We start from the raw sequence: 12,577 nt of genomic DNA, 5'->3' as shown, positions 1-12,577 counted from the left end.
CCAAAGCTTGCCCGTTTCCCCCCAGGACTGCCGTTTGGACTCAGTCTTTTGGTTGGCAGCAGGTGTCGGTGTAGGGTTTTGTGGTGGACCACAAACGTCAGCAGTTGCTTGTGGTCAATGTTGGTTAGGAGCAGCTGACTCATCTTGCAAATCAGTTACACTTACACCCTGTGGGTTATCACTGTCATGGTATCCCAGTTAGCTGGGCTGTAGAGATGGTTGCAACACTGTTACAAGTGTGAGCTCCCATCTGCAGCAGTGTGCTTCCCCATTGCCATCCCCTTTGTGGCTTGTCCCACCTTCTTTATGCCCACCGGGGATCACTCCAGTGCATCCCAATGTGGAAATCATAGACTTTGACCTGCCCTCTTCCTTCTCTCCCCCCTCGCTGGTGGATTGGCATTGGCACCGACATTACCAGTGATACAACTGTTTGTGAAGGAAGCTCTTATTGTTTTCATAGTTGAATTACTGGAATCTTGCAGTCAGTAATTTGTAAGTATTAAATCAGTAACTGCAGTGACATAAAATTACAGTAAATTTTATTGGTATAACTTAGCCTTTGTTCGGTCTGTGAATTTCACTGAATTCTCTCTAATTAACACGTGTCTAAACATGAGTATACAACAACAAAAATCAATTATTGATAATATAATGTAAATGAAAAGATAAAAAAAAAATCTACTCACCAAGCGGTGGCAGAAAACCACACTTGCAAAAGGATTTAACTTTTACAACCTTTTGGAATCAGTGGCTCCTTCCTCTAGCTGATGAGTTGAAGGGGAAGGAAGGGGGTGAAGGAAAAGGGCTGAAGAGGTTTAGGGAAAGAGGTACAGTACAGACTGTCAACAGCCGCCCATCCAGCAAGTCTCCACTGACCCGGGGTTCTGGTAACTGACCTAACTTCATATCTGGCAATGCTTCTTATGAGTACTTCTGAAGTTGAATCATATTTTAACTTAAGATATTGAACAATTGTAGCTTTCTCTAACTTATAACCGTTATTAATATAATAGAGGGAAACATTCCATGTGGGAAAAATATATCTAAAAACAAAGATGATGTGACTTACCAAACGAAAGTGCTGGCAGATCGATAAACACACAAACATACACACAAAATTCAACCTTTCGCAACCAACGGTTGCTTCGTCAGGAAAGAGACAAGGAGAGGGAAAGACAAAAGGATATGGGTTTTAAGGGAGAGGGTAACAAGTCATTCCAATCCCGGGAGCGGAAAGACTTACCTTAGGGGGAAAAAAAGGACGGGTTACACTCGCACACACACACATATCCATCCTCACAAATACAGGCACAAGCAGACATATTTAAAGGCAAAGAGTTTGGGCAGAGATGTCAGTCGAGGCGGGAGTGCAGAGGCAAAGATGTTGTTGAATGACAGGTGAGGTATGAGTGGCGGCAACTTGAAATTAGCAGAGATTGAGGCCTGGTGGATAACGAGAAGAGAGGATATATTGAAGGACAAGTTCCCATCTCTGGAGTTCGGATAGATTGGTGTTAGTGGGAAGTACCCAGATAACCCGGACAGTATAACACTGTGCCAAGATGTGCTGGCCATGCACCAAGGCATGTTTAGCCACAGGGTGATCCTCATTCCCAAAAAACACTGTCTGCCTGTGTCCATTCATGCGAATGGACAGTTTGTTGCTGGTCATTCCCACATGCGTCACAGTGTAGGCAGGTCAGTTGGTAAATCACGTGGGTGCTTTCACATGTGGCTCTGCCTTTGATTGTGTATACCTTCCGGGTTACAGACTGGAGTAGGTGGTGGTGGGAGGGTGCATGGGACAGGTTTTACACAGGGGGCGGTTACAAGGGTAGGACCCAGAGGGTAGGGAAGGTGGTTTGGGGATTTCATAGGGATGAACCAAGAGGTTACGAAGGTTAGGTGGACGGCGGAAAGACACCTATTGAACAACTATTTCAGCCAGTTCTAATAACTTTTGCTTTATTTCCATTTCCGTTTTTCCCACATCACTGATCATTTCTAGCCGCTTCCCACAGGTTTTAACGTCATTATTTCTTCGTCAGAGAATTGTTAACTTCATTTTCATAATCTGCCACCACAAAACCACTCCTTTTAATACATTTACACGCAGTTTTTTCGAAATTTTCCCGAATTTCTCCACCCTTTAACGTGTTTTGGCAGCAACACAACCACCTAACCTATGTGCACATCGTTGTCTACCATCCCAAGTTTACCACAGGATCAACATAGCCCAGCTTTAACCAACACTTTCTCGCCTTTTTTCACACCAGATCTCCAGTTGCTTTCTAGTTCACCTTTATCTCTCCCCATATACATTTATATTTTTATTTTCATTTTCATTTCAGCCTCATGTTACACTTTCCACCTTCTAATACCATGTCACCCTCACAACACCCCCACAATGACCCCCAGATTACGCTCCCATATTTTATTTTCTCAGGCTTGTCTAACATTTGGCATTACCCCCAAAGGTCTCACACCTTAAGTTCCCATCTCTGGCTGCAACCCTTCTTTCCATCAGTCCCTATACCAGTTCCAAACTGAACAATCCATTGCCCTCACCTACCTAATCCTTCACCTACACATCAACTCAGCCAATGAACACTCCTATCCTTAATAAAAGACGTCAATCTTTCCTACCCCACATCCCCACCGGCTGTTCATAGCATCCTCCTACAGGCCAACCTCAAATTAGAACAGCATGCCACCCTCCACCTCAAAAAACTATCCTATCTCCTGGTTTCCCACCTCCAGAAAGGCAACTCACTCACCCTTCACAAACTTTCCAGCAAACCTCAACCTCCTCTCATTGCACACAAACCCAGTCTCTCCCATCTACTCAATCTCCCACTTCCAGCTCCACTCCCTCCAAAACCTCACAATTCCAATCAACACAATCTGGAACCACAACACCCTAATTCAGTAGTTAACCTTTCCTCCAAACCTCTCTCCCAATCCGAAACCTCTGTCCTGTCCAAAGGCCTCACCTTCAGCACCATTCCCAGATTCAACCAAACAGCCCTCGTCAAAGATTTACTGTCCTACACTCAAACTCTCTGCTGGAAATATCACTTTGCCACGAAGAAGAAGAAGAAGAAGAAAAATGATAATAATCCTACTCCTAATGTTCCAACTCCTCAAGACACTATCCAAATTCAACCCTGCCTGGAACAGTTCCGTCCTCCGTCACAGAGGGACCCACCTCCATTTCCTCAAAATCACCCTCTCCAAACCTTCCAGGAATATCTTACTTCCAGCCTTGCTCTCAATCCTTCTTAAAAAAACCTTAATCCTACTCCCAACATCACCACTGCTGAAGCCCAGGCTATCCGTGATCTGAAGGCTGACCAATCCATCGTCATTCTTCCGGCGGACAAGAGTTCCACGACCGTGGTACTTGATCGTCAGGAGTATGTGGCTGAGGGACTGCGTCAGCTTTCAGACAACACCACACACAAAGTTTGCCAAGGTAATCCCATTCCTGATGTCCAGGCGGAGCTTCAAGGAATCCTCAGAACCTTAGGCTCCCTACAAAACCTTTCACCTGACTCCATCAACCTCCTGACCCTGCCGTCACCTTCTACTTTCTTCCTAAAATTCACAAACCCAATCATCCAGGCCGCCCCATTGTAGCTGTTTACCAAGCCCCCACAGAACGTATCTACAACTACGTAGATCAACACCTTCAACCCATTACATGCAGTCTCCCATCCTTCATCAAAGACACCAACCACTTTCTCGAACGCCTGGAATCCTTACCCAATCTGTTACCCCCGGAAACCATCCTTGTAACCATTGATGCCACTTCCTTATACACAAATATTCCACATGTCCAGGGCCTCGCTGCGATGGAGCACTTCCTTTCACGCCGATCACCTACCACCCTACCTAAAACCTCTTTCCCCATTACCTTAGCCAGCTTCATCCTGACCCACAACTTCTTCACTTTTGAAGGCCAGACATACCAACAATTAAAGGGAACATCCATGGGTACCAGGATGGCCCCCTCGTATGCCAACCTATTTATGGGTCGCTCAGAGGAAGCCTTCTTGGTTACCCAGGCCTGCCAACCCAAAGTTTGGTACAGATTTATTGATGACATCTTAATGATATGGACTCACACTGAAGAAGAACTCAGAATTTCCTCTCGAACCTCAACTCCTTTGGTTCCATCAGATTCACCTGGCCCTACTCCAAATCCCATGCCACTTTCCTTGAGGCTGACCTCCATCTGTCCAATGGCCAGCTTCACACATCCGTCCACATCAAACCCACCAACAAGCAACAGTACGTCCATTATGACAGCTACCACCCATTCCATATCAAACGGTCCCATCCCTACAGCCTAGGCCTTTGTCACAAACGAATCTGCTCCAGTCCTGAATCCCTGAACCATTACACCAACAACCTGAAAACAGCTTTCACATCCCACAACTACCCTCCCAACCTGGTACAGAAGCAAATAACCAGAGCCACTTCCTCATCCCCTCAAACCCAGAACCTCTCACAGAAGAACCCCAAAAGTGCCCCCACTTGTGACAGGATACTTCCCGGGACTGGATCAGACTCTGAATGTGGCTCTCCAGCAGGGATACGACTTCCTCAAATCCTGCCCCGAAATGAGATCCATCTTTCATGAAATCCTCCCCACTCCACCAAGAGTGTCTTTCTGCCGTTCCACCTAACCTTCGTAACCTCTTGGTTCATCCCTATGAAATCCCCATACCACCTTCCCTACCCTCTGGCTCCTACCCTTGTAACCTCCCCCAGTGTAAAACCTGTCCCATGCACTCTCCCACCACCACCTACCTCAGTCCTGTAACCCAGAAGGTGTACACAATCAAAGGCAGAGCCACATGTGAAAGCACCCACGTGATTTACCAACTGACCTGCCTTCACTGTGACGCATTCTATGTGGGAATGACCAACAACAAACTGTCCATTCGCATGAATGGACTCAGGCAGACAATGTTTGTTGGGAATGAGGATCACCCTGTGGCTAAACATGCCTTGATGCATGGCCAGCACATCTTGGCACAGTACTACACCATCCGGGTTATCTGGATACTTCCCACTAACACCAATCTATCCAAACTCCAGAGATGGGAACTTGCCCTTCAATATATCCTCTCTTCTCGTTATCCACCAGGCCTCAATCTCTGCTAATTTCAAGTTGCCGCCACTCATACCTCACCTGTCATTCAACAACATCTTTGCCTCTGCACTCCCGCCTCGACTGACATCTCTGCCCAAACTCTTTGCCTTTAAATGTCTGCTTGTGCCTGTATATGTATGGATGGATATGTGTGTGTGTGTGTGTGCGCGAGTGTAACCCGTCCTTTTTTCCCCCTAAGGTATGTCTTTCCGCTCCCGGGATTGGAATGACTCCTTACCCTCTCCCTTAAAACCCACATCCTTTCGTCTTTCCCTCTCCCTCCCTCTTTCCTGACGAAGGAACCGTTGGTTGCGAAAGATTGAATTTTGTGTGTATGTTTGTGTTTGTTTATGCGTCTATCGATCTGCCAGCACTTTCGTTTGGTTAGTCACATCATCATTTTTTTTAGATATATTATAACCGTTATTTATACATGTACACCACCAAAGGAAGCACCACATTCGATGGTGTTTTTTGTGATGTCTTGTTGTAATTCTAGGCTTGTACCATGGGAAGCACGGAAAGCATATTGTTTGGTGGCCAGTATCCCCTTCTATAACACTAACTACACGCATGTGTTAACATGGTTCTTTATTCATAGGAACAAGAAGTTACTTAACTTGAAATAGTCCAGGTGTTGTGGAACAAACTCATCTTTAATAGTCCATGTTAGCCTCACTGCTGGTGAAGTACACATCTCAATATGTACACTACTCTCGTCGCTATGTGCAGTCTGCAACAGAGCTGCGACTGATGACTCAGTGACTCACTGGATGACTGACTGGCCCTCCAGTCCACGACAGCGATCTAAATACTGGCAGTCGAGAGAGTGTTGTGTGGCACATTGCTTGCGAGTCTCTATTTGGCATCTCTCCTGATAGGCATGTTGCTTGCACCTACTATCAATCTTCTCACAACCTTTTTGCTGACCGAAGTGCTGGTGCAGACTTATGCCAGCACAGTATTACTAAAAATTAACTTTTCACGGCGGCATTTTAATGTCATTCACACACTTTTACCAACCTATGAGGGTTGTACCAAAAGTAATGTTCTCACATTTTTTAGAAATAGAAAACATTGTTTATTGTTATACTTTTATCTATCTTTCAACAGTCTCCATTTTTTTCGACACACTTTTGAAGACTGTCTTCCAGCTTTTGTATTCCTAAGTTGAACAAGTCTTCCACCAACCTGCTGAGGAAGTGTGTGACCTCTGCTCAGACTTCATCATCGCTCTTGATGCGTTTGCCACCTAAGTGTTTCTTTAGCTTGGGGAAGAGGTGATAACCGCTGGGGGCTAAGTCTGGGCTGTACAGGGGATGGGGCATAATAGTCCACCCAAATTACTTCAAAAGCTGCTGTGTTTGACGAGCGACATGGGGTCAAGCGTTGTCGTGAAGAAGCACTACCCCCTGTCAGTTGTCCTCTACAGTGATTCCGTATTGCTTGCCGATGTTTGGTAAATGTTTCACAATATCTGAGTTTATTGTTGTCCCAGGTAGCATGATATCAATGAGGAATACCCCTTCCAATCCCAAAACACAGTTGAGGTAACCTTTCTGCAGACTGCGTTTGTTTGAATTTCTTTGGTGGCGGTGAATGGGAGCGACACCACTGACGAGATTGTTGTTTTGTTTCACGGGTGTAATGCAACAACCAAGTTTCATCTCCTGTGAAGATACTCACAAAGTCCAACAACTTCTCCTTGTTGCCTCCCTCATCACGCTGTTGAAGGAACTTGCGAGCACAGTCAAGGTGTTGCTCCTTTTGTCTGTCAGTCATCATCCGGAGGGCCCAGTGAGCACACACCTTGCGATAACCAACATTTCTGTTAAAGTTCTTTAAATTGTGTCACGGAAAGATTCTGGAATGCGTTCAACAAGTTCATGGGCAGTGACCCTCTGATCTTTGAGCAGCTCACTGTTGATCTTCTGGACAACAGCATCCAAAACCGGTGGTCTTCCACTCCATTCTTCATCTTTAATTTCCATGCGATCCTCAGCTAAAGCCCTGCACCATTTGTGGACATGCTGAACAGATATGCACTCTTCACCATAAGCTGCAGTCAATTGCTGATTAATCTCCACGGACGGTAACTTCCTTGAATGGAGAAACCGGATTACTGCTCGAACCTTGCACTTGGCGGGAGCGGCAATCAACACTTCCATCTCTGACAGCTGCCATGCCAACACTGAGCAATGTAGCAAATCGCGGATGTGCGGGCTCGGGAATGGGGGAACCACTGCGCACGGCACTATTGTTCGATTTAGCACCTTCCCTCTAGGCTGTAGCTGATTGGGAACCTTACTTTTGGTACAACCCTCATACCTTCTCAGCAGGAGAAATTGCAAGTTGAAAATTTATCTCCTGTTTTGTCAGAGTAGCTGATACTAGTTGTCCCAAAAAGTAGAATTTGTGATATATGTTGAGAGCTCACAAAAAACCACAGCTGAGCTAGATTTGATATATATCACACTGTACAGGCACACCCAGTACTTCCATTTCTTTTTCAGTTTTTTAAACTGTAAATAATGGTAAGCCACAATAACACCCTCTTCAGAAGAGGTTACACTTGTACATCATCAATGCACCAATAAGCATATGCAGCATGTCCTTTATTGCAATATTTCACATCACATGTTCTATCACCTCAATGAGAACAGCACCTGATGGCAGCATTTTATCAACTCAACTACTGGCTTAAATGGAATGACGTAAACAGTTGTTGGGAAAATACTCTGCTATTGTGAATAATGTCAACTAACATATTTTCTTGTTACTAAATTATACTGCAATTTAGAAATAAGCCTTCCTCAAACTTCAACAAGATGAGAATCACGGTACTGTTACTACCTGAGAATAATTTTATTCTGGTGGAGGCTTACCTATATATAAAAGTAAGAATCTTAAAAGTGTGCACAGAAACATTAATCTGCTTGTCTAATGTCATACAGACAAGCCGTTTCAAAAATTTTTTTGTGAACTGCTCCAGCTTCATACACGATTCAGCAGATGCATACAATGGGAGCAAGGCCTAGAATAAATAATAAAATTTATTAAAATTCAACAAGAAATATTAATAATTTTTATGTTACTCAAGTGACACATAGATTGTAATGTCAGAACAAATGAGATTACAGCCTTTTCGGTGGACATTTTGAAAAGCAATTTCTTATATATTCTCTAGGAAAAAAAGAGAAAGAGAGAAGAAGAAGAAGAAGAAGAAGAAGAAGACGATGAAGAACAAACACTTAAAAGGGAATGACAAAGTGTAAAGAAACTTCAAGATTTGAGACAATAAGCAATGTTATTTCAGTTATTACAATATCAAGAAAAATTTATAAAGATCTTGGTAGTAAGAACCCACTTATCAGTATGACATCCCATCCCCTCTGGCATGAACTTATTCAATTGGGAAGGGTGTCATAAAACTATTTATCTTCTTCTGAGACAATCTGGCCCACAACTATTGTCAATGCTTCATGGTATCCCGGATAGTGACACTGGGACAGAGTTGATATTCAAGCTGGTCCCAAACTATTGAGGACAGATCTGAGATACTGCTGGCCACAGAATACCTAAACATCAAGTAAAAAGTTCGTAGACATACATGCCATGTAGGGACAAGCACTGTCCTGTTCGAAAATGACACCACAATATTGTCGCATGAGAGGTAATATATGGGGATGCAGGATGTCTGGGATATACCGCTATGCCATCAGAATTCCCTCAATCACTACATGCCATAGCATGAAGTTGTACCCATGGCTCCCACCATCATAATGCCAGGACAGTACATTGGAAGAATGGGACCTCGACATACTCACTGACGTTGGCCATCTGGGGTAGTTGAAGAACTGTTATTCAATGCTGAACACAATGAGACACCATTTATCAGCAGTCAATGCTTCCCGGTCACAGCACTTGTCCAAATGTAGCCCTAGTGTTGTGGTGTTAATAGCAGCCTACGCATGGGACAGTAATTCCCCAATCTGGTTGCTGCTAGTCTGTGGCCAAAGGTGCAGGATGACATAGAATATTGTAGAGTGTCCATTGTTCTCTGATGGTGGTTGCAGATGTGAAGGAGTTGTAATGTACTTGGTGCACAATATGGCGATCATCACTTGTGGGGGTCGGACATGGTCAACCGAAACCTGGATAATGAGTCTGCCTGCCCTCATGTTCCCATGCAGTCAATCACTGGGTCACTATCATATGCCCCACAAATTTGGATAATGCATGATTCGATCAGCTGACCATATAGTGAAATGTTTTTCTTGTTGTGGGTTGATTTTAAGTGATCAATATATTGAGAGACGCTAAGTTTTACTTATTCTCTGCAATAACAGTCATCTTCTTTTTCAAATTTCCCAGTCACCATCTTGTTTTCTCTTGATGATGTGGTCCTGCTATGCAATGCCATGTATTTGCAGCTGACTTCTTTTCCAATTGCAGAGGGCGAGGGCTATAAGAGAGCTTCCACATTTAAACAACTCACTAAGAAATCACAAAACACGATTTTTGTAATTCTTCTTTATTTAAATAAGTTCTCTACTCACAACTGATAATACACAAAGCTTTGCAGGCAACATGTTCATACATGATGCTTCACCAAAACCATAAGTTCGTACTTAACAGCAAAGGATAGTGCTCAAGTAACAACATTCGTTTTTCTTGCTCGACCATTGTGATCAGGCCCCTTTCTTCTTTGGAGTCCACAGCACCACCAAAGCATGACTACAAAGTTCAAGTGACCCCTCATTGGTCAGTCCAAATCACAAATACATCATCACTTTATATGCTGTGCCCGCAGGGTTTTCTTTCTCATATCTGCACATAAATTCCAACAAACCCGGGCACAGAAGATGCTCTTTATGTTACTACCAACTGAAGTCATTTTCTCACCTGCACTTTTTCATCGGTCTAGTAAAAGGAAAGTGGGATGTGTTGTTATGCTTTATAGACACATATACCACTACCATGGAGACCCACAATGAGGCTGCTTTCAAACTTTGTCAGGCACTTATAAAGCTGTCTCAAACATGTTCACCATATCTCCATGTCCTTCACAGGTATCACTCAACATCAACACTGTTCACACTCCTTACATGCCCTACCTGGTCTGAAAAACATGCAAAACATGAATAGCACTAATGCACTCTGGTACATTTTTACCTATCACAGAAACACAGCCAGTTGAAGAACATTTTTGCACACAAGCAGCTGAACATTTTGCACCCCCTTCCCTTTCCCCCTTTTCCCTCATACACTTTCATCTGTGTCAGTTTTTGCTTCTAATTATGTTATGTATACAAATCTTGCACTTGGACACCCTTCTCAACTTGATGCCCCAAGCAAACAATACTAATTGTGATACGTACGGTGCTCCTCTCACATTGGCACCTGACGCACTGGTTTGAGTCGCTTGGGCCTTAAGCCAGGCCGGTACAGAGAATTGCAACTCTGCAACCTGCAAATGGTGTGTACATGGTACAAAGTTATTTGATATCCAGCGATGTCTTCTGGGTGCTTCACTTTTTTAATGTCAGATTACAACACAGTTGCTATGTACACTCCTGGAAATTTAAATAAGAACACCGTGAATTCATTGTCCCAGGAAGGGGAAACTTTATCGACACATTCCTGGGGTCAGATACATCACATGATCACACTGACAGAACCACAGGCACATAGACACAGGCAACAGAGCATGCACAATGTCGGCACTAGTACAGTGTATATCCACCTTTCGCAGCAATGCAGGCTGCTATTCTCCCATGGAGACGATCGTAGAGATGCTGGATGTAGTCCTGTGGAACGGCTTGCCATGCCATTTCCACCTGGCGCCTCAGTTGGACAAGCGTTCGTGATGGACGTGCAGACCGCGTGAGACGACGCTTCATCCAGTCCCACACTTGCTCAATGGGGGACAGATCCGGAGATCTTGCTGGCCAGGGTAGTTGACTTACACCTTCTAGAGCACGTTGGGTGGAACGGGATACATGCGGACGTGCATTGTCCTGTTGGAACAACAAGTTCCCTTGCCGGTCTAGGAATGGTAGAACGATGGGTTCGATGACGGTTTGGATGTACTGTGCACTATTCAGTGTCCCCTCGACGATCACCAGAGGTGTACGGCCAGTGTAGGAGATCGCTCCCCACACCATGATGCCGGGTGTTGGCCCTGTGTGCCTCGGTCGTATGCATTCCTGATTGTGGCGCTCACCTGCACGGCGCCAAACACGCATACGACCATCATTGGCACCAAGGCAGAAGCGACTCTCATCGCTGAAGACGACACGTCTCCATTCGTCCCTCCATTCACGCCTGTCGCGACACCACTGGAGGCGGGCTGCACGATGTTGGGGCGTGAGCGGAAGATGGCCTAACGGTGTGCGGAACCGTAGCCCAGCTTCATGGAAACGGTTGCGAATGGTCCTCGCCGATACCCCAGGAGCAACAGTGTCCCTAATTTGCTGGGAAGTGGCGGTGCGATCCCCTACGGCACTGCGTAGGATCCTACGGTCTTGGCGTGCATCCGTGCGTCGCTGCGGTCCGGTCCCAGGTCGACGGGAAAGTGCACCTTCCGCCGACCACTGGCGACAACATCGATGTACTGTGGAGACCTCACGCCCCACGTGTTGAGCAATTCGGCGGTACGTCCACCCAGCCTCCAGCATGCCCACAATACGCCCTCGCTCAAAGTCCGTCACCTGCACATACGGTTCACGTCCACGCTGTCGCGGCATGCTACCAGTGTTAAAGAGTGCGATGGAGCTCCGTATGCCACGGCAAACTGGCTGACACTGACGGCGGCGGTGCACAAATGCTGCGCAGCTAGCGCCATTCGACGGCCAACACCGCGGTTCCTGGTGTGTCCGCTGTGCCGTGCGTGTGATCATTGCTTGTACAGCCCTCTCGCAGTGTCCGGAGCAAGTATGGTGGGTCTGACACACCGGTGTCAATGTGTTCTTTTTTCCATTTCCAGGAGTGTATTTTAAGACACTTTCATCTCAATAATGTTGCAACATCCCAAGTCAGGTATAGACTGAGGTACTGTCTGTCTGCTACTACCATACCTCCTTTCTCCATTTCTCTTCCATGCAGAATGGCAATGTTCATTTCAGGTGCTACATTTTACTGTGGGAACTCCACACTCTGTTACTTTCCTAAGAAGCCAGTGGTCATAAGCAGAAGTTGCTATGGCATCATGTATATCAGGCTATTCCAATTTAAGTGTTGTTCCAGCTTAAATGACATTCCAGATTAGTGTCCACTCATGGGTATTTCCATGATTAAGTGTCCACTTGTGGGCACCAGTGTGCAAACAGCTTGTGCACAGGCAGTCAACACTTTACACACAATACCAGCCAGTAAATTAACCACTACTTCCAACTTCGCAGATATGATCAT

The 12,577-nt window shown here is 45.3% G+C and overlaps 1 protein-coding gene across 1 annotated transcript in view; it reads right to left on the bottom strand.

Annotated features, from left to right (window-relative positions):
- Positions 1 to 12,577, bottom strand: part of LOC126278621 (cohesin subunit SA-2-like) — a 379,668-nt gene that overhangs the window by 318,294 nt on the left and 48,797 nt on the right. The window contains exon 6 of the mRNA XM_049978860.1: positions 8,050 to 8,198. Coding sequence (XP_049834817.1) covers positions 8,050 to 8,198 — 149 coding nt within the window. The remainder of the gene's footprint in view (positions 1 to 8,049; positions 8,199 to 12,577) is intronic.

This window comes from Schistocerca gregaria, chromosome 6, assembly GCF_023897955.1.
Source record: "Schistocerca gregaria isolate iqSchGreg1 chromosome 6, iqSchGreg1.2, whole genome shotgun sequence".
Classification (NCBI taxonomy): Eukaryota; Metazoa; Arthropoda; class Insecta; order Orthoptera; family Acrididae; genus Schistocerca; species Schistocerca gregaria.
This window is presented reverse-complemented; position numbering and strand designations above follow the sequence as displayed.